The sequence below is a fragment of the Thermobia domestica genome, chromosome 5, assembly GCF_964235325.1.
Source record: "Thermobia domestica chromosome 5, izTheDome1.hap1.1, whole genome shotgun sequence".
Lineage (NCBI taxonomy): Eukaryota > Metazoa > Arthropoda > Insecta > Zygentoma > Lepismatidae > Thermobia > Thermobia domestica.
The window spans coordinates 149,112,532-149,139,523 of NC_137458.1; the positions used below are offsets into that span (position 1 = coordinate 149,112,532).

The 26,992-nt window shown below is 38.5% G+C and overlaps 1 protein-coding gene across 2 annotated transcripts in view; it reads left to right on the plus strand.

Moving 5' to 3' along the window:
* The window catches only part of LOC145686170 (serine/arginine-rich splicing factor 7-like), a 56,119-nt gene that overhangs the window by 26,414 nt on the left and 2,713 nt on the right, over positions 1–26,992 (plus strand). The window contains exons 4-5 of one of the 2 annotated variants that reach the window (XM_081759187.1): positions 8,648–8,824; positions 17,343–17,576. In XM_081759187.1, coding sequence (XP_081615313.1) covers positions 8,648–8,824; positions 17,343–17,576 — 411 coding nt within the window. The remainder of the gene's footprint in view (positions 1–8,647; positions 8,825–17,342; positions 17,577–26,992) is intronic. The other variant, XM_081759188.1, reaches the window with a different exon arrangement.

The following is a 26,992-nucleotide window of genomic DNA, read 5'->3' on the forward strand; positions in this document are numbered from 1 at the left end:
AGTTTAGCCTCCCTTTCAGCAGCAAGGCTATATGAGACGTGGAATCCGAACTACATCAGCTCCCGCCAGGAATCGAACCCGGGTCTCTAACACCAAACGCGCATACGCTAATCACTTAGCCAAGAGGGAGATCTTGTAGTTTTCAATCAAAGCTTTCCCAAGAACCTTTATCAGACAGGGAAGACGAAGACAAAGAATCCTGCACTGATAATTGATCCTCCGTTTCAGATGTCACTTCTTCATCGTCAGAAAAAGTAAATCTGAATTATTCTGGTGTCAAAGCAGTCATTTTAGACACCAAAATAGACTGTAATTACTGCACAACGAGGACACAAGCAATGCTAGGAATAAAAACTAATCCAAAATAAACGTAAACAATGTTGCCAGTACAAGGTATCTGAAAAAAAAAACTAAACAATTTTGCCAGTACAGTATACTGGAAGAAACTAAATTATTTTCGGACAGTGCAATAACTAATGATGATAATTTTTGCATTGTTTTGTGGGGATATTATCATCAGAAATCGATTCAATAATGATTTTTCAGTCACTTAAGTATTCATTGAACTAATGGGTTTAAATGGACCCGAGGAACTTGTGTTAACTTTTTCTACTGTGACGTAACAGGATGGAGTTTTGAATCCAAATTTTTACAAAACACACATTTGGTAAAATAACTAAAAGTCACGAAGTATGATGATCATAGCTCACATAGTGTCCGAGGTAATCAAGTTGAAAAATCGCTTTGGGTCAAAATGGACCCGAGGGACGTAAGAAGGTTTAATTATACACCAGATGACGTTTTGGCACTAGCGTCAAACACAACTCTTAATTTTGTCGTTGTACTACTTAATCATTGCATGGTGGAGCAAGTAGCAACTGTTCTCTGAGGAAACGTTTCTTTCATTTGTTGGCACAATTTCCATGCAACCAAGCTCAAGATATTCCCGCATGAAATCCCGATATTGTTCTTGTAGGGCGGGTGACTTTGCAAGCTTGCGTTTGCTGTGCAAAAGTCTCCTAACAGTAATGTCTCGAGATGCACCAAGAGTCTGTACTATCCTTGAAGGGTAGACTTACCTTGAATCTTCGTGTTTGTCCCGGTAGTGTGTGTCTTTAAAATGTTGCTCACACTTTTTCTCCTCTTGTGAGAGATATTTCTGGGGCGGAAGCTCTTATATTTCCCAAAACCTCTGCAGACTGGTTTCAACCTCACAAGAGAAATGGTGGGATGTAACGGTAACACTACGTCCAGTGGAAGCGATGCTCCGTGCGACAATCCAACCGAGGGCAGTTTCTGTCGCTACGGGCGAACCAATGGGTCCCTTTCGTTTTCCACTACACAATAATTAAGGAAACACGACTCCACCTAGCAGTATGTCCACAGGGCCCACCACATTGAACGTTGGATCTGCGAGTTTGATACCGCTTAAGTGATTGCGCAAGCTTGAGTCAGGAACCGGTGCCTTAGGTAGAATAGTTGTAACCTTGGGCACAACCACTGCCCTGGTGCTGAAAATTTCGCTGTCGTCACCTACTGCTTGAAATTCTAAATCCGTCACTGCACGAGAGGTGCCCACACCTGCACCCGTTATTCCGGAAATCACTATTTTTGTCTTTTCTTTTGCTAGTCCTAGCTTCTGCACACAATCTTCCGTGACGACGTCTCGGAAGCGGAATCGAGCATTGCACGAAATGGGCGCCAAACATTGTTTCTATCCTTCACCTTTATAATTGCTGTTGATTACAACCTATGCGGAGCGTTTCTCTCGGCTGCAACATGTGAAGAAACAGTTTGTTCTCCGTCAGATGAAACCGACGCGCTTTGAGTCTCACTGCGATCATAGTGGAGTAATGTGTGGTATCGCCTATGGCACACACAACTAGATGAGGAACTAGGTACTTTCGAGGAATCCACGTAAACAATTAAAGCATAGCTCTTTACTCTTCACAAACGACACGCGATCTGCTACAGAGCGTTTTTAAAATTAAGGGCATTTATGGGGAGTGTTTTTAGCATTACATAACTCTCAGGGGCTTTGTTCATTCTGAGTCACTGTGTGATGTGTCACTGCTTGTTTCTTTTCCCGTTGCTTCATTGTATCACTCAATGGCATAGCCTTCCCTCTGCTGCCACTGGAGACTGCGAGCGCGCGCGATGATCTAAGAAGTCCGTTAAATCTTTAAATGACGGTTGCTCGTTTTGTTTTTTTTTTGCACTAGTCCCCACTGGCAACGCGACTCACTGTCGAATATTTCGGTAGTGTGGTACACGAGAATAGCGTGCCAATGCTCTACGGGTTGTTCCATCAGTTTTAACGAACGCGTACACTCGACCGTCGTATCGATTGATTTCCGCAGTGCGGTAGCAAGGTGTCTACTGACACTGGAAATACTTGAATTATACTGGAATTCGATGGAAATATACTGGGATTTTGATCCACATACTGGAAAAATCATGAAAGTGGTAAATAGACATTTTAAGCAGTGTATGGAGTGGAGGGTGTGAGGGAAGTTGGGAGGCTTTTTAAAAATGTAAAAAAATAATTTGTATTAGAAAAAGGCTAAATAAATTTATTACAAATAAAATATTCTTTTGATGGTAAAACAGTTACAAGGTTGAAATCATCAAGAATGTAATTATTCCTAAAGAAGTTCTAAGAAAAATCATTGTGTTAGGTACTGGAATTTTGCTGATAGTTATACGAAATATACTGGAAATTTGAAAATGAAACTCAGTAGACACCCTGGGTAGCCGATTTTTGGTGAATGACCGGTTACGTGATTAACCGCTTTAAAATCGAGTTCACGATCTCGCGCTTGTTTTGATAGCGAGAGTTCAGAATGTTCCACGCTTCCTGATAATTAGTGTCAGTAATTTGCATAGCCTGGATTAGTTACTCGGGTTCACCTTTTAAACTTGTTTTCAAGTACTGCAGTTTTAGAACGTCCGAGAGCTTCTCGTTGTTGTGCACCGATGCAGTAAACAAGTCCTTAAATGATAGCCACTCGATTAAGTTCCCGCTAAAAGTTGGCAACTGTAATTTCATTTCACTATACATTTGAGCTTCACTATTGGAAGGGGATTGTGTCGTTGCTTGCAAATTCATTAGGGACGCACTTAGGGCTGCAAGTCTCCATTTCTGCGAACTCCTCTTCTTCTTTGATAAACTCTTTATCATTGGAAACTGCAGCTATTTCGTTCAAAAGTTAAGAACAGTCTTGTAGCTTGTTGACCTTCCCGCCATGAACCAACATGGCGTTCGCATTGTTCTGAGACAGCAGGCTCACTGCCTTTTCCTGTCGTTTAATTTTTGCTTTCAAAGTACGTTTTTTGATGTTTATGTTCTAGATTGCTTTTGAATGTCACTCACACTAAAGAAAACAAACACTCATAAAAGTTCACCAAAGCTGCACTTCTTGCTTCGTCCTGCATTAAAGGAGGACCATGTATAAGTTTCTCATCAAATGACAGTTTGTCATTTTAAAGCTTTAATTAATAATAGATGCAAAATTATACAGCTAAAGAAGGAATAAAAGTTGAATATGTAAAACGATATGCTCTATTGTCTGCTATTTTCAGTTTTGAATTGTTCGCAAGTTTCTTAATGTTTTTAGATAGATAATTTTTCACTCGAAAGAAGTAAAAACACCCACAAAGAAAAACACATGTCGCGTCTCTCTCTCACTAGAGGACCACACGCTCACATCATAGAAACGCGCACATGCAAAAGCCACTGGTCTAACGGCTCCTTTTCAAACATACCCTTGTCCTCCCAAAAGAAATTCCGAGGGTTGACAAAAGTCGGTTGAACCCCGGAGCAGAAAAAATACTATTTAAGGACCAGATCTTCAAGGAAGGGCGGTCGGTCCGAACAGGTTCATTGAAAGAAAGTTCAAAATATACCAAGAACTAGCAGTTAGCAGCACTGTTCTTTTCCTTTTGTTGTGTGTGTAAAATACGAACTGCGTTTTGTTCTCTACCCAACAACCAGGCAGTGTGGTTGTCACGCAGATCCGTTGCAGACCTAGCGCATCTGAGAGAACATAATGAGATATATAAAGATCATCAAAATTTAAGTTCTAGGAACTATAAGAAGAGCTAGGGGTCCTGGAACTTGCAAAATCAAGTATAGAATATAATGGACAGTATGCAACTTGAAATAAAATATCATGAAAATGAGCAAGACAAACGGAAGAAATATTGGGAGCTTAATATATTGACAAGAAGTAGAAACGAAATGTATATTGTTGCAATCTGTTGAGCAGTGTTGCCAACTTACAATAAAATGTATTTTCCTGAAGTAACGCGTTATATTAAATAATACAAATTTGGAAAAGTATTAGTAATAAAGAAAAATATAAGTGGTGGCGCAATGGTGCAAACTGTGGACACTATATCAAGTTCAGTGGGGAGAATCGAGATTGTTCCGGTTAAATGTATATTTGTTATAATTTGCAACATTACGGTCTGTGCTTCACATATGTTGTGCAGCATTACTAGAGGGTACGAAATATGCAATAAACCGACTTTGTGCCATTTGAAATACTTCAACTTCATAATAGGTTTGACAACATTGTCAACCAGTGACATGCTGTTCGACTTAAGATATACATCTTTGTGGCAGATTCCTTCAAAACGGAAACTGAATAATGCTGCAACTATGAAGCAGTGTGAAGTGCAGCATACTGTCAGAGATACACGTGCTTACTATGGGCAACCTGTGTAATTATCTCGACCAACGATGCAATGAATGTGCAGCAGGCTGAATTGAACAAGCAGTGTTGCCAAATGCTAAACTGCACAGTACGCACCTGTTCTAGTGGACGTGAAGATCGGATGAGTAAAGGGTGGTCAGTACACAAGCATTTTTCGCAGTGAGCGCACCGTATGAAGGCAAGCTGGTCACAGCCATCTTTAAAACATAGTTCTGCAAGTGTATTTCCGAAGCAATATTCCGAAAGTGCTTGAAATGATCTTGGATGTTCACTGGCGTATCCACATTTGAAAATAGCAATTTGGAGCAAAATTTGAAATCGATTGGTTGAAAACTAGGAATACACAAATGTCCGAATGCGCAGAAAACTGTCTCAATATCTCTTTAACGTTGGGTGATGATATTAATGTGTCGGTGACGAACTTTACCATGGTTTTGAATGGAAGAAAAAATCAGCAGCTGGTTGTCAGACCTGTACATTTAGCCAGGATCAAATTCTTATAGAACTCAACACCTTCGGGTACTGTTTCGTTGTAAAGAGCATCCATTATCCTTGTTTGGCTCCAGGAATCCACTAACAGAAGAACGCGTTCTCTACCCTGTGAATCGGGCCATAATACCTGCTGTAGGAATACTTGCAAATCACTCTTTACCATGTTCGCTGGCTGATTTGCATGTTCCCTTCAGTACCAAGAGCATATAGGGTCTACATAAAGTTACTTCTTTACAATTGAAACTTTGTAGTAGTTTAGAATTTATTGTCTCGTTCAGTACAAAGATAATGTTAGACATGGGTCTACAGCTTGACGTGAAATCTGAACACATGAGCTCTTACCTGAAATTGAACATGGTTTTCCGTACCAAAGGCGCGTAAATTAACAATATGAGTAATCTATGTAATAATACCTACAGTAGTTGTAATTTACCAGTAATTGTCAGTCATTTTTGTGGCGAATACAGCAGTCAAAGAATAATAATAATATGATAAATGAAAAATTCAAGCGTCTAATATGCATTACGATGCAATTTAGTGCTGTTTATGCCCTTAACAGGGTGGAAATAAGCTAATATTGAAGTATAATGTCACGTTCCAGAACCGACCCTACACGACAGAACAACTACTGTTTAAAGTAGAATCATAGATTTACTTCTATTCAAGATTTCGTATATTCATGATCAGTGGTATACATAAGGGGTGTTTTCACTCTCCTTTGACCAAGGTATTATTCAAACTTAAACATTTATCATTTTAAGATATATAGACAAACGCCTGAAATTATACAAATTTAGGAGCTTGAACTCCCCTTGACGAATTCTTCTGTACGCCACAACTCATGGGATTGAACCTGCAGTCATACACGCAGCAAACACAAACGGTGGCCACTTGGTAATGAAGGGAGATACAAAATACAATGATTTCACAACAGAGAATAATGTGGAAAAGTAAGAGAATACAGGTTATGAAGATTATACGGCTTATTCACTCATTTTTTATTTCACACAAATTATTTTGAGGTTATCAAGATGAGACCGAGATGGAAATGACGATTTTTTACTTCGGAAGTGACAAACATTTGTACAGCTATTTATCAATTGAAACCAGAACAAGTTAGGAAAAAAAAAAGTTCACAGAGTTTACATGGGATCGCAGCAGGGATTCTTTGATCAGATTTAACCTTCTACCAGTGTCTTCTAATAAGATGATTGTCTCAAAAGTGGAATAATGATTTTTGCAGACTAAGATCGGTGGTTTGAACCAAGTTAGCATAGGAAAAACAGTAAATTGTGGTTACGGAAATAAAATTCTACAAAAATATAAATTGCCACAGTAATAATAGGTTGTTTTTACAGGTCATTTGCCAGGCGAAATAGTGAGTGTTCAGACTCTGTAGGTCACTTAATTGAATACTAGTGTTCTAGCGGGGCGAGATATTTGTTTCGTTTCGAAAACGAGACGAGAAGTGCATTATCAAATTCGAGAACATTCTCCTCTCGAAATGACGAGACGGGAAATTTCTCGAGTCGTGTAGGCAGCACTAGTCAGCCAAGTTTTACATCTCAAATATTGTTTTATGATTCATAATAAAGGAAAAGAGCTGATTAAACAAGCAGAATGAAGAGCAGTTACCAACGTTGAAAGATACGAAAGTCATTCCACAATATATTTCAATACCAAATATGGTTATATGTTGTATCACACCTTTCGTGAACTTCTCGTGACGCAAAGAATTCTGATAACCTTTAGAGTAATCAAGAAAATCGGGCATAAATTTACAAAACAAAATCATGAAAGGGGTTCCGAGAATCGAGACGAAATCAGAAAGAATGTGTGAATCGAAACGAAACGAGAATTTGATAGGTTTCTCGGCTCGATCGTAGCTCGTAGGCAACTCTGATGAACGCATTTTTTGGAAATTTAAGACTTAGAAACTAAAATCGGGAATGAAACAGAAATTAGTTTATGAGGAAATAAAAATTCATTGAGAGATCATTTCAGATTGTAACAACGATGACTTCGGAATTCTACATGATGTAGTTTCCACTTGAAATGATTGAAAATTACTTAATAACTAACAATATGGCCTATGGAACTCGGATGTTTAATGCTGCCTTCACGAAAGTTCTCCATTGACTTCTATCCTTAACCAACTGGATCCAGTTTGTATTCCTGTTTCTGCGAGATCTATTTATCATCCCATCTGCGCCTGGATCTTCTTAATGGTCATTTTCCGATTGCATTTCGTACTTTTTCATTCTGGCAACTTGATCGGCCCATCTGAGCCTCATAGATTTGATGACCCTAACAATATTCGGTAATCGGTATAAATTATGTAGCTCCTCTTTACGAAGTTTCCGCCGTTCCCCGTTCTTGTTCCTCTTGTATCCGAATATTCGTCTCAGGATCTTGTTCCCAAATACTTTGTCTACATTCTTCCCGCAGATTAAGCGACCCTGTTAAATTCCTTAATATGTAATGCAAACTTGAAAATGAAATTCATCGTAGTTTTTTTTCCTCCACTAGATAAAGCAGAGAAATACATGTACTCAAACATGAGCCTGCAAAAGGAATTTTCCTAATCTAGTCGACATAATCTTTCCCGAAAATCAAATTCCAGAATAAATGGATCATACTTAGAAATGGGCCATCCTCTGCGTTGAACGTTGAAGGCATAAAATATTACTTCCAGAAAGTCGAAGTTTCAGTGATGTGTGGATACCGTTAAGTGAAGGCGAGGTCGAAATGAGGTCAACGCGAGGGTGAGTGAGTGTGATGTATTATTGAGTTGAGTTCAAGTGAGTGTGATATCTAATCAGTGATGTCAACCTGAAGTTGAGTGAGCGTGATATCGAAAACACGTTGAGAGTAGGATGTTGAGTTTGAGAGTGGCGTGAGATTAAGGGAGCGTGATGTCGAAAAAAAATGTTTCGTTGTGAGGTCGAATTGATGTGAGAGTGAGTTTAAATGAGGTTAGTCCACGTGGGCACCTTTGGTCTAGAGACGTTACCGTATTTTTGTTCCCCTTTAACTGATTAATAATATACACAGTAGTTTTTTTAACTCCGAACAGTAAATGTTCACATCTTTTGTATTAATACGTATCCTTCACATTCTTCAAATATCGTTGCCCGCAGAAGAGGAATAATATTTTCTTGAAGTACTTCAGATGATTACCTGTTCTCAAGAACACGGAGGTGTGTTAAGAATATAGGAATTTGTACCGGTGGCGTGAGTAATGCTATGACAAATGGCTTTAGTTTATTCGGAGCCATGAATTATGTAGGAGCAAATTACCTTTACTTTTTTTCCCCTGTTGCTAGTTAACCTCTCTAAATAGGTACAGCATTTTAATAAATAACGTTTTGTGGTCATCTTTGGAGCCATTTGTTTTGTGTTTATTTGTAATTACACATGTTGTTTCTTTCTTTCAGGACTATATGCGGTCGTCGCGTACGTGTTGAAATGTCCACTGGAATGAGTAAGTCAAGATTTCGTGGTCCTCCTGTGAGACGTGGTAGGCCATTTCATCCTGAAGATCGTTGTTACGAGTGTGGTGAACGTGGTCACTATGCTCGTGACTGTTATCGATACAGTCGGCGGCGGCGCAGGTAAGTAATGAGCTAGAAATGAAAGAAATATTGCAATCATCTAGAAAGGCGAGTTAATTTTTTCTGTAAAGTCTTAATTTCTTTCGAAAAGAAAATGCATAACTTTTATCCTATTGCTGCTAAGATTTAATTATGTAATTTGAACAGAATTTTATGTTTATTTTACCCATGCAAAATTATATTAAAATCATTGTTTTTGAAAAATAGACAAAATGGTGATAATGTATTCCTGACATTTTTATAGGAAGAACGGCTGAATGTATGGCCTTCAAAATACACAACTAGAGTCTTCGAGAGTAACTACAAATTGGGTGACTTCTAAGAACTACAGAGACATCGGTGAAAGTTGCGAGTTGTTAGCGCCGTAGTTTTTCATCGCATCAGCTTCCGGCAGATGCAGCATCTTTTTTTGCCTGATTGTGACAGCATCGTAGCTCGAATTTTATTCGCCAGAAATAGCGTTGCAGTGAACTGCAACTTTGATTTCAGTCTAATAACCAGCATAGTATAACACAGTTCTGCAAGGTCATCTAGTTTCTCAGCAGAGAATTATCATCTGATCTGACTGCATGCGATCTCTCCATGAGCGGAGATCGGGATGCCTTGTCAGCGCAGTTCTAAGTCTTCCCTTGTCCTTTTGGTTCTTCGGTTGGTTCGACGCATCCTGCGTAGCCACGTCCCACACTACAAGAACACGTCAAACAAGTTGAACCCTCGTAGCTTCAGTTGGTTCCTCCTAAAGCAGCTTACCAATGGGATGGTGTAACTCCTTTAAATTATTTCTTTTCAATAAGTGAGTTCAGTAATTAATCTAATAATTGTGTTAATAGATTGAAAGACAAATTTGGCTAGATATATATTTTATTTTAAATATTAACATCTCAGACCATTAAAAATATACATATATTTTCTTGCATGCATGTATAATATGCAATTTTCTTCTAATTGTTGCAAACAGTAAGATAAACTCTCTTACTTTTAAATTTTAACTTTAAAAAGTAATAATAGTAGTATTCATAAAAAAAACTGGGCTCACGATCTAAAGATTTAGGACTGTCGATCAATGCAACACAGTAGAACAGCTGACTAAGCTGTAGGTGATGGGAGAATGGAATACTTTTCTGCGTAACTGTAATGGAGGTTTTTGGGTCTCTTGTCTGGATCATTTAAAATCATTGAAACTCACAAGTTGGATTTTACTATTACATGCCTCTTATTCAACCTTCTGATTTTTTTTTTCTTTTTGAATTCAAGTCTAAATTGATTGAAAAATTGAACTGTTTATATTATTTTATCTTGAGTATCATTTGTGTAGGGTAGTAGTTAATTTAAGTTGGTTTTGAATATTTCTTCAGTAATTTTACTGTAAAAATTAAAACTTATTATTATCATTATTATTGTTTGATGTAAAGTAATTAAACTTATGCATTAAATTCGTTCGTTTGTTTGTTTTTAGAAGGGGTCAATATGAGGCATGTAAGTTGTATTGACCGTTGTGACAGCTGGATTACTGTGTTGCGGTATACACTTCAGATACTGGTCAATTGTACATAATTTTCGTATAGGCAACAAAATAGATACTTTGAAAACCCACACTATTTAAATATCGTGTAGTTATTAAAATTTAGCATCAGTAATGTTCTCATCATTTTAATACTGAACTCTTGCATGCTGGGCGATTTTTAGGTCACTTTTAATTTTGCTGCGCCTTTGCGAGATCCCACAAGTAATAACGACAAGCTGAAAATAGTAGTAAAAGAAACTGGATATGCCATGTTAGATGCAGGCATTGTGCTATAACAGTGAATTTGGGAGACAGGTTTGGCTTTTGGAGCACAGGTGTGTGGGTGCGTATAAATATATATGTATGTATGTGTGTGAGAGAAGGAAAGAGTATATTGAGTTCGCTAAGTGCTCTTGATGCACTAATGGTGATTTGTGGAAAGGAAGGAATTCTTTGATGGATAGAATTGAGAAAGCGAAGCTTTAAGCATAAGAGATAGACCGGAATTAAAATATTAAAGGTACGTGCTGTATTGAGAGATCCGAAATAATCAGAAGAGATATAAGAGAAAAGTCGTCTTTGGTTTTGACTTTTGAATTTAAGTAATATCCGTGTTTAATATATTCGTAGATTAAGAAAGGGAACTAAAGCCTTTTGATAGAACAGATCTTCAAATTGAAGTTGTATATATGTATAGAGTTGTGTATGATTTACTATGGATGATAATATACTTTGACTGAAGCGTTACAAAATTTTCTACTTGTAGCCAATATTGAATGTTGTGTAGTTCGTGTTTTTATTCGTTGTTACATTAGGCTTCAGGTGACCATATTTTATGAGGTCGGATGTTACTGGCAAATTAACCGTCAAATCAGGTGTGGCAGTTACTAGTAAGTAAGGTCTGCTCAGGGCGACAATCTTACGCGTATCTTATTTTCCGTTTGCTGTGGTTATTCTTTAGTAGGATTAGAACGAGTCTCGCTTTAGCACAATGATTGATTTCACTAGAGATAGAATGGAAAAGTCACTGCTGTGACTTGTTTTATTCACCTTACTTATTGGTTTCAGGTGCCAGCAACTGCTGTCTATTTTGTGGTTTTCTTCGTATTCTTGGGTATATATGAACCCAGTAGCACAAGGCTGCGGTCCTAATTGTCCAGCATTAGTGCGTGTTTTATACGACTAAAGGCGCAGTGATTAAATAGTGCAGCATGTAGGAGGCGTTATTTTAAGTGTAAGCGTTATTTAAGATTCAGTCAAAGGTCGATACAATAATGGCGTGGCATTAGTTCCGAGAGAAATTAAAGTTAAAAGTGGCGTGATAGTTCATCATGAGAGTTCACTTGGCGAGTACTAATCAAGTGTTTGTGGTAACAAATGTTAGCGTGGTTTTGGTCAGGAGAGTAGTTTACAGAAGAGTTCCATATTTAATAACGATAATGATAAAATGGTCCATAGATTTCAGTTTATGGATGAGAAAATTTTAGTTGGGACGCTTTGGGATCGTCTACCACCTTGTTCGCTATCTTGTTGACATTTAGGATTGTCTTGCATTCATGCATTTTGAAATATACATCTGTTAGTCGACTAATTTTGTATAGTGTAAACAGACGTTTAATAAAAAGTTGCATTTACGCTTTCAAAATCCATTTTAAAAAGTAATGAATTCTTGGCAGAAATCAATTTTTACTCAAAATTGTGCGCTATATTTTGCTTGAACGACTCCAGGTTACATAGTGAAATTACTCACTTACGGTACTTCTTGAAGTGGTTATTCTGGTGAGGCCGTAGGTAGACTAAAATTGAAAAATAGAACCAATGATTAAAATTATATATAAGTTGTGTGCTGTCATTCTTCATGTACTGAGAAGGAAGAAACCCATACAAGTATAATATAAATTGCTGCTAGAGAACAACAAACAAAAATCACCCATGATATTACATCTGTAGTTCTTTCGAAAGAATATCAGCTGATTTTTTTTTCTTTTTTTTTCTTTAATTGCATCACCCCCAACCTTGCTCAATGAAGGGTTCAGAAAGTTGGTTGCTGACGGGTTGTGGGAGTAGCAGATAGATTGTCTTTGAGACTTTTCGAGAAATTATTTTTTTTCTTTTTATCTGTGTTGAATAGTAATGAAGTGAAATTACAAGGTTCCTTCGCGTGAAAAGTTAATGAGTGAGTATCTCGTTATCGTTTGTCCTTAAGGCAGGGGGAACTAATTTGTGTATGTGTGTAGTTCGATATTAACTACCAGTTTGAAAGTTTAACGTAATTTAAATATTAGGACAATGAATGAAGAACATACTTCAAAAGCTTAATAGGCAAAGTCCGAATTATCCGATCATTTCTCTTTATGAAGCATTTATGAACATAACATCGTTCAGTGTTTAACTAGAGTACTTCAGACTTTTTTCCCTTTCTTTCTTTAACCCTGGAAGGACGATAGGTCTGCTCATTTCAGTGTCGATCAAAGGTGTTTTAAAACGTCAGTCTTCTTTTAAAACGAAACTTTATTATTGAGAGGTTTTGTTTAATTTTTAAAATAAAACTTTCCATGTCATATTTTGTTTGCAACTACAAACCGCTTGTATATATATAAAAGCTGATCTATATCTGCAATTCGTGTTAGTATGAGTATTATTATCTGTAAGGGGTTTGCAGAAAACATAATACATAGCACACAACCCATTAGTTTTAGGTGCAATAAATACCAGATGCATAAACATGCCTACCAATGGTTTCATTGCAATAATTTTTTATTTGTCCAGTTTACTAACACATCCCCATGCTAATTTTGATGTAACTGAACTTAATATCTGTCTCTCTCCTGTTCAAGCCTAGTCAGCTCTGTGTAATATTCTGAATTACTACTGAGGTCTTAATATTTACAAAGGAAACAGGAGACTGATTTACCTCATACGAACAAATATTTTAGAAAGTTAGTGACATAAATAACATGAAATGAGCGATCACGCACATCTCCATGATTAAAGACTCAAATTCATGAAATGAGCGATCACGCACATCTCCATGATTAAAAACTTAAATTCCAAGTGTGGCCACTATATAGCCCCACCCCACCGCTTTTTTCTTGTCATGGTTAAAGGTCGATCAAGTACTTCAATATGGCCTATTACAGAAGTTTGCAATTGTTGAAGTCGTTGTGTGAAGTATCTAAAGCTGCCAATAGTCTGTCTTTGAGAAAGTTAAGTTAGTATATAAGGCATTGACGAAGCAGGGTAATTTATAGTGTGAAGTACTTACTTACAAAGCATTTGGACCAACATATAGTTATGCAATATGTGCACCCTTGGCCTTTACATACCTCCACAAACGGTCTGGCCACTCATTTATCGCCGCATGTACCACTTGCAATGGTATGGATATTGCTGTCTGCACCAAATTGCTATCAGAGCTTCAAGATTACGATGAGGCTTAGAACTGGCTCTAAAATGTTACAAGATCGGTATCTCAAGGATCAAGATTGGGACTGCTGAATGCTAATTATCACGTGCGACGCCAGCCAGAGTTCTGTCGTTTTTTTTTTTTTTGCCCTATGTACAGGTGTGGAATCTTGAAGTGTTCCCTGCTTCTCAACAATATGCTGCGTAAGGCTACACAAATGTCTCCAACGCATCGGCTTAGATATAGTTTGCGCCATGTGTTTTAAGTCTGCGTGCAGAAATGCAATTATGACACTCTTATATGACCCCCCCCCCCCCGCCCACAAATCATCACTGAAGCTGGGTGATGCTCCTTTCCTATCTCAACGACCTGAGAACCGTGTGCTTTCTTTAATAGTTTCGGTGCTGGTTTTTTTTTTTTTTTTTTTTTTTTCCTCGTAAAAATATTTTCATCTGTGAAAAGGAGTTTGCGGTACCGACGTTTTGCTTGTTTTCTCTCTGCTCTTATTGCTCTTATGGGTGCAAACATGCTGTAAGGCGATGACAAGTCTTTCGTCGGTAGGCTTCAAACCTCAGTATAATCTTCCGTAATATTCCACGTCCTGGTACGAGATGAGCTTTTTCATTTCCTTGGCCATGATTTTGTGCTTCCTGACTAGATTTATGGGAATTATTCGGCCAAGGCATTAATCGCTGCTTATGTTCTTGTTTCGCGTTGTCAAACTGTTGTACTATAAGCGATATTGGTTAATAGCGCGTTACCTCTTTGAAGGACAGAAAAAGGCGATTGGCGTGCTATTTTATTTATCATGCTTCTCAGTAGAGAAATATTCTGCTATTCCAGGTTGCTGCTTATACCGTCCATTGGGAAATATGGAAACTAGTTCAGTGGTTTGCGTACCTAACCATCAGCACTAAAGTGTACAAGAAATATGAGAAAAGGTGGTTAGTGTAAATAACCATCTCCCTTCAAAGAGTTACGCATTAAAAAAAAAAAAAAAAAAAGTTTTAGGGCTCCCGAATTTCCACTGGTGTTGTATTTCACTTGTACAGTGCAATCACACTAATACGAATTTCTTTTTATTCCCCGCTGCTACTCAGCTGTGTTTTTTATCATTCTGAGTCATGGATTACGTGTACCTTTTTTTTTTTCTCTAGAACTAGTAGAAGCCGTGGAAATAAGGACAATATATGGCAGCAGTAGGTGTATTTTTATTGAAAGTGTGATTCTGGTAATTGCTCGTAAAGTAGAGAATGGAGAGTACAGTTCGTCTTAGACTGGGGACAGTAATATATGGTTTGTAGTTGCAAAAGTTTATGAACAACCGTCGATTATGCAGAAGTTCATAAACATTAGTCTCCTCTTTAGCCAAGGATTTAAATTACGTAATGCAGCTAGTCATGCAGAATTTTATACTTCATACCATATGACATACGATTCAGTCGGTCCACCATCCTAATCCCACGCAGCTACTTCTCGTTTGGTACAAATGTGTGTAACGCTTCCCACTCGTAATCTTATATTGTACTATACTGTACATTAATAATACTTTTTGATTAAAAATATGTATTGCATTAGAGCGCCAAAATCCTTGAAAAAACTCCCACACATATTAGGATAGACATGTAAGCACTTTTCTCGACATTCTTTGCACATGGTGAAGGAGAAAGTCCTAAGCAAACTTTGTCACTGAGACGACATGCCGTTTTAATACCTATCCCTAATTTTCCTACTCAACATATGCAGTGTTGGCGTAGCAGACATTTTAGTGAATAGTGTAGTCAAAAGTGAGCTCCGTTTAATCAGATGGATGATTTGTGTGGTCCCGGATTCGATTGCTTGATAGATTTGACAATTTTCACTATTGATCTTGTGTCGTGAGGCCGTTTGGGAGCTGCTTAAATTGGGAGGTGGTGAATTCCATCAAGTAGTGAAATGAAATATTAACTTCAGGCAAGGAGTGGCTGTTATTTAAAGATTGAAGAAGATGAAAGTGGTTAATATGCAAGAGTGTGGGAAGAAGCAGCCCAAAGTCAGCTCTTGAATACAATTATCTACAACAAATCATATGGCAAGGGCCAAAACTGGATTCCTTTCAATAGAGGTCAGTAATTACCACTGAGCTATCGTGTTTCCCAACTGTGGTTTAGATACCCAGAAATACTGGCGTTGGATGCCGATGCGCTTATTACACATCACACACAAAAAGTCGGGTATTCACAGAGAAGGCTTCCTCTCCCCCCGCCCTCCCAAAAAATATAGAGAACCAAGGAAGTATAAAATACAATATCGTAGGAGTTTGAGATTTCATGGATACTTATTTACTGAAAATAAGTGTTGAAGACTCATGCTAAAATTAAAATAATTTTGATACGCGGGAAGTTCGGGTGTTACTTGGTTAATGTTGCAGAAGACTGTTGTATAGAATCAGTGCAACGTAATTATATGTAAAAACATGCCCAATGCTGCTGTAATGAATCGGGTCGGAATCGAATTTTCGTAGGATTATTTCACTTAGTTGCAGATATTAATGTAATGTAGCCGAGTGGTTAGTGCACTTTTCCGAATTCGATTTTCGGTAGGGTTACATGCCGTGGCTACAAACCCAAAGAGTGGTTCGAATCCACTTCAAACAGATGGTCTCGTTTCATATAGCCTTCGAACGAGACCACTATTTGGAAGGACATCAAATTCCAATAAACTAATAAAGCATGGAGCGTTACTTAGAAGTAAGTTTTCTCCATCAGAATGCCGTTTCTTACTGTGAAGGATAGATTACTGGATTATTGTATTGTGTATCATTTATCGTAGGATTAACTTCTTGACGCTGTGATTAGCTTAAGATGCTGTTATATAAGCACATTAAAAATGGATTTTAATTTATTCAATAGTTATCAGGAATTTAACCTGGAAATTTATGGGTTTATTAGAGAAGATTTATTCTAAAATTCTTGGATTTTTCTGTTAAGTTCTTAGGAAGTAGTTACCTCGTTTACAGAAGCATGTGCTTATATACAGATTTTATTATTTAAAAAGAATCCTAGTGGGCATTTTTTGTTGCTAGATTTTTAATGGTGCTTGAAATTTGATATAAATATCACAAAAGATACGACCAAATTTTTAACCATTCATTTATACAAAAGGTTTAATAAATATGCTTTTCAGAAGAGGGAATCTGTAACAAAACTTGGTCCTAAAGTATGTATTATGGGAAGATTCTAGCGTTAATATATCTAATAGAATTGTCTAGTTCCTTAATTTCGGAAGTAAATATATATGTCTAGTATTTTGAAAAACATCGTAAGAGTAAGTATTGGAGATACCATAAAATTCAATTTCAGGGAATAAACAATTTTTCATAGAAAAACAGGAAATTGTAGCTTAAGGGGGCAAGTAGCGGGAGGGGAATTAAGTACACGCAAATGTTTAAAATATCATGAATGGGTGTTTATATTTTTCAGACTATTAGAACATGGCATATCCCAGCGAAAATATATCTGGGTGCAGGGAGGTGCCTACGTACAAATGGGGAAAAAAGGAAAAGAAAAAAAAAAAAAAACTTAGGCTGTAGGTTTGTGAAAAAATATTTGACAATATATTTACTACAGGTCTTACTCCCGATCCCGTTCAAGATCCCGCAGTCGCTCCAGAGATCGCCGCACCCGCTCAAGGACAAGGTCCAGGACAGGATCGCCGTCTCGTTCTCGATCACGCAGTCCGAAGTCTCGTTCCCGTTCCCGTGAGAGATCAAGGGAAAGATCCAGGTCACGTGACAGATCACGAACTCCCGACCGTTCCAAGTCAAGATCTAGATCCAGATCTCGTTCCAAGACACGAAGCAGGTGAGTTGGTTATTATCTTAAATGAGGAATGCTGAGAAGGAGAGATAGTGTGTCCAATTTAATTGTGTGGTTAATCTAGTAGTTCTGTTTTTCTTGCTTACATACAGAGTCGTATCCAGAAGTAGTAGGACTGATTTTATTATTATTATTATTATTATTATTATTATTATTATTATTATTTTTTTTTTTTTTTTTTTTTAATATTGAACATGTTGGTACATCGACTTCATACTCTTCAAAAATAGGCCCCTTGGGCATTCACACACTTCTGGTAGCGAGCCTTCCAGGTCGCGAAGGCCTGGAAGTCGCCCTCCGGGATGCAGTTCAGCGCCCTCGTCGTCGCCGCTTGGACCGCTTCCACCGAGTCGAAACGATGCCCCTTGATATGGGGGAACAGGAAGAAGTCCGGCCGTGCCATATTAGGGCTGTAGGGGGGTGAGGCAACGTGGAAACGCCGAATTTGGTCAGGAGACCCCTCACAATCCACGCACCGTGCCACGGCGCGTTGACATGGTGGAGCTTCCATTTCCCCACCAGGTCTGGTCGCACGCGTGTGATCCGATTTCGCAGCCGTGTGAGCACTTCCACGGAAAATCTTGCATTTACACTCTGTCCAGGAGGTACAAACTCCTTACGGACAATGCCACGACGGTCAAAAAATGCAATCAACATAGATTTCACTTTCGATTTCGACATTCTGGCCTTCTTTTTACGGGGTGATTGTGCGGCTCATGGTATCCTCCTTGTAGGCTTGCGTAAGCATGTCCTTGGTTTCGGTCGCTGATTTTCCCAGTTTGACGCAAAACTTGATGGCGTACCGCTGCTCCAAATTTCGCTCCATCGCAACTGACGACGAGGCGTCACAACAGGTCACTAACACAGTGGTCCACACTCAACTAACGCACGCAGGCGACTGCCGCCGGTCGACACCTGTTCCGAAGGCTCCTTTCCATAACATCCGGCCTTGCAGCCCCCCTTCCTCCATTGCTTCGCGCGCGTGGGAAAAAATCGGTCTTAATACTTCTGGATATGACCCTGTATACTTGATTTAGACTCCAATATTTGTGAATTCTTGCTATTTGTATTAAATAATAATAATAAAGTGCGACCACACACATTTCATTAAATTATGGATCTTAATTTTTCCCCGTGAACTCATTATTTGCGATGAGCTCGTAGCTTATTTTTTAATATGTAAAGAATAATATAGAAATAGAACTGAATTATAAAGATCATTTCGAAAGTAATGCATCCTCCGGTGTAAAATCTGTGATAAGGAAGAAGTAGAAAGTTAATGTGAAAATAGATGCATATAATGAGTACCTATTAAGGCTGTTCAAATATTGTCCTCTGCTTTCGACACATTTCTAGCGCTATTCAACGCAATTCCAAAATCCACTATGGAATAATTTCTGGGTTTATTTTTTGACGCATGTGTTCGCAGCGATTTTAATTTATTCCTAGTCCTGCAAAAGACGCTCAGGAAGGTTGTTTTTGGTAGAAGTAAATAAATGGAAGTCAGAGGAGGCTAAATCAAGATTGTGGTTGAATCATTACTTAAGACCCAATTTTCACAGTGGTTTTGTGACGTTTCCATAACATGTATAACGGATATTATCGGTGTAGAGGAATACTGCCCAGTAGAATATGCCTTATTTTTGATTGAATACCTTCCCTCCCAACTTTTTTTTTTCTTCGAGCTTTTACATACCTACTAGTACTGGACACCATGTACACCAGAATATGAGTTACTACGTGCTGTGCGGATCGTGTGATTGGTATTTTTGTGTTTGTGTGTGTTTTGATAACAGACTACGAATGCCATTTCATTGACGCACGTTTGATTTGAGTGTCTTAGACCCTGGTTCAATCTCCTGTAACCGACTTCCTCAAAAGTTCGTCTTTCTTTTCAAAACATTTCAGTTGGTTTTTGCACGACCACCGTGTGTGTATATTGTCCGGGATTAGATACTCGGCATCCACTTGGTGCCGATTTTTTTTTTCTATATATCCTATTCATGAAATAATGTTTCTATGACATGGCATTATGTCTGCAACCAATCACTTCACACAAATCTGTATAATAAAATACTGGTTCTGTCTAATCAGATCACGTACTTTTTTTTCTTCGATTTTCGTCCATCATTTTGATTGCGCGTCTTCCATTTATATGTTTAGTCTACCACTAAGGTTTCCCTCTCCTGGAACTTCATCTTCTACCGTTGTCAATGTCAACTGCCTCCTTTCGGTATCCTGCCTTCAGAGTTTGGCTTCTTTCTTTCTTTTTTTCTTTTTTTTTTGTGTTGTGTGTGTGTGTGTGGGTGTGTTTTAATTTTAGTTACCTGCAAATAAATTACGAGCATTAGTACCATTGTATTGCTATTGAGGTTTCATTAGAATCCAATACGATACGAGAAGTTTTACGTTGGAGGCATTAATTTTGGGATGACCTTTTGTAATTATGATGTACACTCATGTCCAAAATGATGGTCGCATATCTATAACTATCTTCTTGTATGAATATAATTTGATAATGATTTTTCCAGGGTACTTTTAATAACGATACTATGTGTATAATCGGGAAATGTATATTTGTGGTAAATTTCATAGGAAAAGAATTATAAAAACGAAAATTATAATGAGTAAAATAAAATGTTGCTAAATGGACAAGAAAATTTTATTGAAATTTGCTACATGTCTTCGCTGATTATAGACATATAACATTATAAGAAGTACCAAGCGAATTCGTTATCAACTTATATTTAAATATATATATATATATATATATATATATATATATATATATATATATATATATATGGACATGCGACAATAATTTTGGACATGAGTGTACATCAAATCTATTAAAATAATAATTCAAGCTCAAATATGAATGAAGAGAGAAATCAGGTGCACTGCTGCAACAAATTAGAATTGTGTGTAGTGGTCCAATGCTGAAAGTGTCATGTGTCAGTTTGTTGGCAAGTTATAGTTGCGTTTTTAAAATTATTTCGACCTTGGTATGAAGAAGACATATTTTGGTCATTGTAATGATTTGCTCTTTATGGTAAATTTTAGGTAAGTACGAGTGTTGTACTATAATGATTACATTTATTTATCCAAACATATTCATACAGGTTTCATAGCAACTGATGTTCCACCTTCTCAATATACTCTCACTTTACCTTTATGCTCATTTGCTAGCAGTGTCAGCTACAGAAAACCCTTCTGGAACCAATTGTTTGGGTTCCCATGCACCCATGCTACTTCTGCAAACCGACGACAATGCATTTTTTTTTTTTTTATCGTTTCCCCGAACAGGTGATAATCGGTAGGAATAAAGTCCGGAGAGCAGGGAGGATGCCAGGAGTGGTATCAGCTGGTGTGAGGACGTGCATTATGATGTTGCAGAAGCACTCTTTTCGCCCATTTTATTGGCCACTTCCTTTAATGCCATGATGTAAATGTCTGAGGATCTACACATACACTGCACTGTTATTCGTGGATCAGGATAATGCCTTTCATGTTCCAGAACACTGTAGCCATACGCTCCCCGGATGATGATGTTTGAAATTTCTGTGGCAGTGGACTGTTACGATGTTTTCCACCATATTTGTTGGTGCTTCGTCGTCAGCTCATCGTAATGGAGACAAGTCTCATTACCAATCATAAGCCTAAACATGAAATTGTCGGAATCATGATCGTATCATTGCTTCCCTGCATATGTCCACACGACATTGGTTTTGTTCTGTAGACCAGTTTTGGAACCCATCCGCATCTTGCACTGACCTACCCGAACTGTAAGTTATTGTGCATGATGCGCTGCAGATTGTTTCTGGTGAGTCCTGTGGCAGACTCCATTTCAGAGAATGTGATGCATTTATTCTCCTGGATGGTCCTCCACCGTGATAATGACTAGTGTTGTCATTGTCACATTTCTTCCAGAACTGCTCCTCATTTTCGTCGAGGTACTACCCATTTTCCAACCTTCTACCGAATTGTGCACGGTTTTCCTTGACGGTGCATGTTCTCCACACACACACACACACTGCCATAAATTACCAATGGATTTCAGTAGCGATCGCGCCCTCTTTCCGCAGGAACTACGACATCCAGCTCTGCCTTCTATAATCACTTTCCATGTTCGTTAGTGGCACTCAAAGGGATTCAAGAAATTGGCTGCGCAGGACGCTACTGCTGTTCCCTTTGCCAATTGGTGGATGGAGATCTTAGATGCCTGTGATTACCTCCCAAATCTTAAGTGGTCCACTGGATCTGAAAAAAAAAAGTATGTTTAAGAGAAAAGTTCTTAGGAAATAATGTAATACTGCGATTAGACAGAAGTGTCAGAAAGATGCATAACTTCATTAGACAGCTTTATCTTCCGAAGCTTTGTTCTAGGTACGTTCACTATTCAGTTTCTCGCATTTTTGCCCCGAAGTGAAGAAAAGAAAAAGTCATTAAATTTCTTAAAATGTTCATGATTACTACGTATTATAACTGGGAAGGACATGTATATAATCAAACATGAATAAAATTCTAAAGGTTATTATATAATTAACCTTTTCAGGACGAACACCTGAAGGGATGAGCCAGCACTTTAAACATCAGTAGCTCAGGTAATAATTAACCTAGAAAGAGAGCTCCTTCGTGGCGAAGCGGTTAGCGTACGCGCTTTTGGCGTGGGGAACCCGGTTCGATTCCCGGCGGGAGTTCATGTGGTTCGGATTCCACGTTAATCAGTAGGTCCTCGTCTCATATAGTTTCGTGCTGAAAGGGACATTAAACTCAAATTCAACTCAGTTAACCTAGAAAGATAATTTAGGTGTCACTCTTGAGGAAGAACGAAGCTTTTCAACTATGTGCATTTTAAGCATATTGGGAGTCACGCGACGGAAGGACGGGCAAATTTGGGCGTTTTTAATTTCCTCTCTACTCCTCAGCATTGGAGTCAGCTCCTAAATATACTAACTAGTGATACAGTGTGTAAGGCAAATGGGCTTGCGAGGGGTGAATGGGTATATTGAATTTGCTCCTTTTTTCAATGTGTTTTCTTGTAAAAGAAAATAATATATTTGAACTTTGTGGGACGCTGGAAACACTTATTTGTTGTACGGAGGAAAAGAATCTCACATGTACGACAGACATTGAGGACAATCATTAAAAATGAAGGGTGGAGGCACAACAGCAGAGAGAAACTCGGAACTTCCTACTTACGATAGTCACCCTATATATTTTTCAATGGACTGTGGTCAACCCTCAGGTTGGAGGCTCTATCAACGCCTGGCAGACCTAGACGTAAAGAGCACATGACGTTTATTCTAATAGGCTGAAGAAAGTAATTTTGAATGTATGTGTCACGGACGACGTGACCGCAACCTGTTGGAAGTACAAACCAGATGTGTACGTGCGTTCAAATATGCATTCTCCACCACCAGTTAGTAATTTCCTAACTCAAAGATGCTCATAAGCGTGTTACAGTGCATGACTATAGTACTCATATGAGATATATCAATCTGGAGGATAGATGGTCAATTCGTATTGAAGAGCACAAAAACCAAGAAGTGAACGATGAAAGTATTTTTCCACATAATCAATGTGGCAGTGATCTACACTTTCTCGATATGTCCGAACGTGCCATCTGCAAGTTTGCAATTTCGGGAGCAGGTTGTGAACGGTTAGATAGGCTTGGGAAGGGACACGATGTTTCCAATCCCACAAAGGTCAAGGAAACTATATATATATATATATATATATATATATATATATATATACAGGGTGCGGTACGTAAAACCGGCCCGTAAAATGAACACATAAAATGAAATTTAATGTATTGAATATGATTAACTACAACACACAAATGAAATGTAATGTATTGAATATGACTACTCACCTTCACAACAGGTGCTGAATGTGTCCTCCGCCCACTTCAACACACATGTAAGCACAATTTGAGGAGATTCATATATACCCTTGTCAGTTCTTGTGTTGTAATGCTATTGGTGACATCCTGGATCCTGGTCTTGAGTTCTTCAATTGTGTGTGGATTTGTTTCGTATACTCTTCTCTTTAACAGTCCCCATAAGTAAAAGTCACACGTGGACAAGTCTGGTGACCGAGGAGGCCACAAGCCTTTGCTGATTGTCCTCTGGTGTAAACATCTCATGCACAAGGGACAATGATGCAGCTGATGTGTGGCATGTTGCACCGTCCTGCTGAAAGTAACATAACTGACGCTCCTCTTCGGTCAAGTGTGTATAAAACTCCTCCAGGATTCCCATATACACGTCACTGTTCACTGTCGTCTCAAAGAATATGGGCTCAATAACGCGTGTGGCGGAAATGGCACACCAAACACCAATCTTCTCATCATGCAAGGGTACCTGGTGGATTGCGTGTGGATTTTCTGTCGACCAATACCGGTTGTTTTGGGAATTTACGTACCCAGACAGGTGGAACCACGCCTCGTCACTCATGATGAGCATTAGTGGATCCAAGAAACCACTGGCAACATTGCTCAACAGCCATGAACAGAAATGCACCCTCTTCTGCAGGTCAGGCTCCTTCAGTTCTTGCACAACACTTATCCGGTACGGTTTTAACTTCAGTCCCCTTAAAACACGTCTGCAACTTCTCTCACTCGCATGAACCTGTTGACTCAATCTCCTGGTTGACTTTCGAGGACTTCTTGTCATTATCTCCTCCACCTGCATCTTTAATTCAAGTGTGCAGACAGATGGTCGTCTGTTCCTGGGAGCATTTTGAACCGATCCTGTACGCCGCCATTTTTCAATCAATTCCTGAATGGTGCTTTTTGCTGGCACAGAACGTCGTGGAAATTTCTCCCGAAACAAATTCTTTTGTTTTCACAAAAGATCCAGTGAGAATGAACCCTTCAACAATGGCAACACGCTCGGGTATCGAATACGGCATTATCACACACTGACACTCACCCGGCTTAACGCAACGAGGCCTTTTCTCAACTGGTTTCGACAAGTTTCACTGGCTGCGGCTGCACGTGACTGCCGCAGGTCACGTAAGTCGACCCGACCTCGACACGCCATCTCTTGGTAGGAAGTTAGATTATTTAAGTGTTGCCAAAAACACAATATACCAGAATATTACGACGGGCCGGTTTTACGTGCCGCACCCTATATATATATAATAGTAATTTTCTGACTACGGGTTGGGCATAAAAGTTACCTCGTTGGAATCTGTGTTCCATAAGCTTTCCAACGAGGTATAGTTCATGTCATGTGATAATTAGGGGCTATATGACCGTCAACGTGAAGGTCAGCGAATTTCTTGAAATCACTTGCCGTCTTGAAAAGGTTAACAGTATTCGTATAATTAGTGAGGAAATCATAGAACTGACAAGTAACACATCTGTAACTACTATTTGTTAACAAAGTTGAGAAATGTTTGTTTCGAAGTTTAGCTAACTATTAGATGAATGGGAAAGGTTTTTAGAAGTTTTTCTGTAGATTACTGATTCCCAGTCATTTTCTGACTGGCGACACACACTATTGAACCACGTGCATACTGAACTGATGGCTGGAAAGTAAGGTAGAAAAGATGTTGGAGGAAGATCAGTTTGGATTCCGGAAAGAAAAGGCACCAGAGGTGTCATTGGATTGATGAGAATTACCTCAAAACGAGTTCTTGGCATAAAGGAAGAGTTGTGTTTGTGCCTCATTGGCTGGCTAAAAGCTTCCGACAGGGTCAGTGGAACGAAACTTTTGCAAATACTTAATTGGGGTCAGCTGAAGAGAGAGACTATTCATTCGCAACCTGTACATAGGGCAACGAGTAAAGTTGCGCTTGAATGAAGGAGAAACCAATAGTGTAGAGATTGGAAGAGGAGTCAGACAGGGATGTAGTATGTCGCCCCGATTATTCAACATTTACAATGAATATTTAATGAAGAAAGCATTAGTCGGGATTTGGAGATTTCAAGATTAAAGGGCAGATCATTAACAAGATTAGGTATGCAGATAATACGATTATAGCTAGAACCGAAGAAAGACTACAGATGATTGACAAAATAGTTGACATTGGGAAACTATATGGAATGGAAATCAACATCGAAAAATCGAAAGTCATAAGAGTATCCCGTGTAATGCGCCCTTACGGGTCAGAGTAGAACAAAGTGTACTTGAAGAGGTCGATTATTTTAAATATCTTTGAAGTATTTAGACGAAAGACTCGTACTGCACCAAAGAGATCAGGCCGAGAATTGCCATAGCCAAAGAAGCATTCAACAAGTAAAGATCACTCTTAACTAGCAGCCTTAATATTAGACTAAGGAAGAAATTAGTGATGTGCTATATATGGAGTGTTGAACTTTATGCTTCGGAGACTTGGACATTACGGAAGTTAGAGAGAAAAAAATACATAGAGAGCTTCGAAATGTGGTGTTGGAGGAAAATGAAGATCATAAAATGGACAGCAAGAGTAACAAGCGAAGATGTTTTAAATCGGATAGAAGAAGACTCTTCTAGCCACCATCCTGCGTAGAAAAGGCAATTGGATTGGGCACATCTTGCGAAGAAATTGCCCTCTTCATACCACCATAGAAGGAAAGCGAGGAATAGGAGGAAGAACCCAAGTGATCGAAGATTTGAAAAAAAGGAAGTATTGGGAGTTAAGAGGAAATTGAAAATCATTAAGCGTGGAGGAAACATTTCCAGGCCCAAACTGAAAATTAAGAAGAAAGAAGGGAAAAAACCCTCATTAGTCTCAGGACTTTCCAATAGGCAGAATACTTATTATTAATAATAATTATTCTGTATTTCTGAAGAAACTTCAAATTCCGCTAATAGGTAATTCACCCATTTTACGTACGTCCAACATCATCTGTGATTGTTATTTCGACATTCATAAGATTATTAATGTTCACGAAGATCTCTTTAATTGCATCATTAATTTGAACTGAAAACCATCCTCCACGTCAAGTTTCTGAATATTGATTGTGCAGTAAACAATGAGTGTTCACTGAATTGCGACTGCTTTCGTAATGTTATTGGTCTACTTTAGGCACGGAACAAAACCCAGATAATATTGTGGGAGATATTTCTCCCGGTCCTAATATGTATCTATGGGGATTTGACTATGTTCCGGTTGACAGCTTGTATCGAGGCGGCGGAGATCAGTGAAAAATGCGTGCTTTAAAAGGATTTTCCAACAGGTGCCGATGTTCTCATTGCAAGCACAACCGGATATTACAATGGTTTTTCATGCTATTAAGTACAGTTCTTACACAGTAGCACCACACGTTGTGAGCTGTACGTAATCTCGAACATTTCATCGCACACAACGAACAATGGTTCACTAGGTTTGCGAACTTAACAAAAATCGGGATACTAAATGTGTATTAATTTTATTTTATTTTATTTATTTATTTATTTATTTTATTT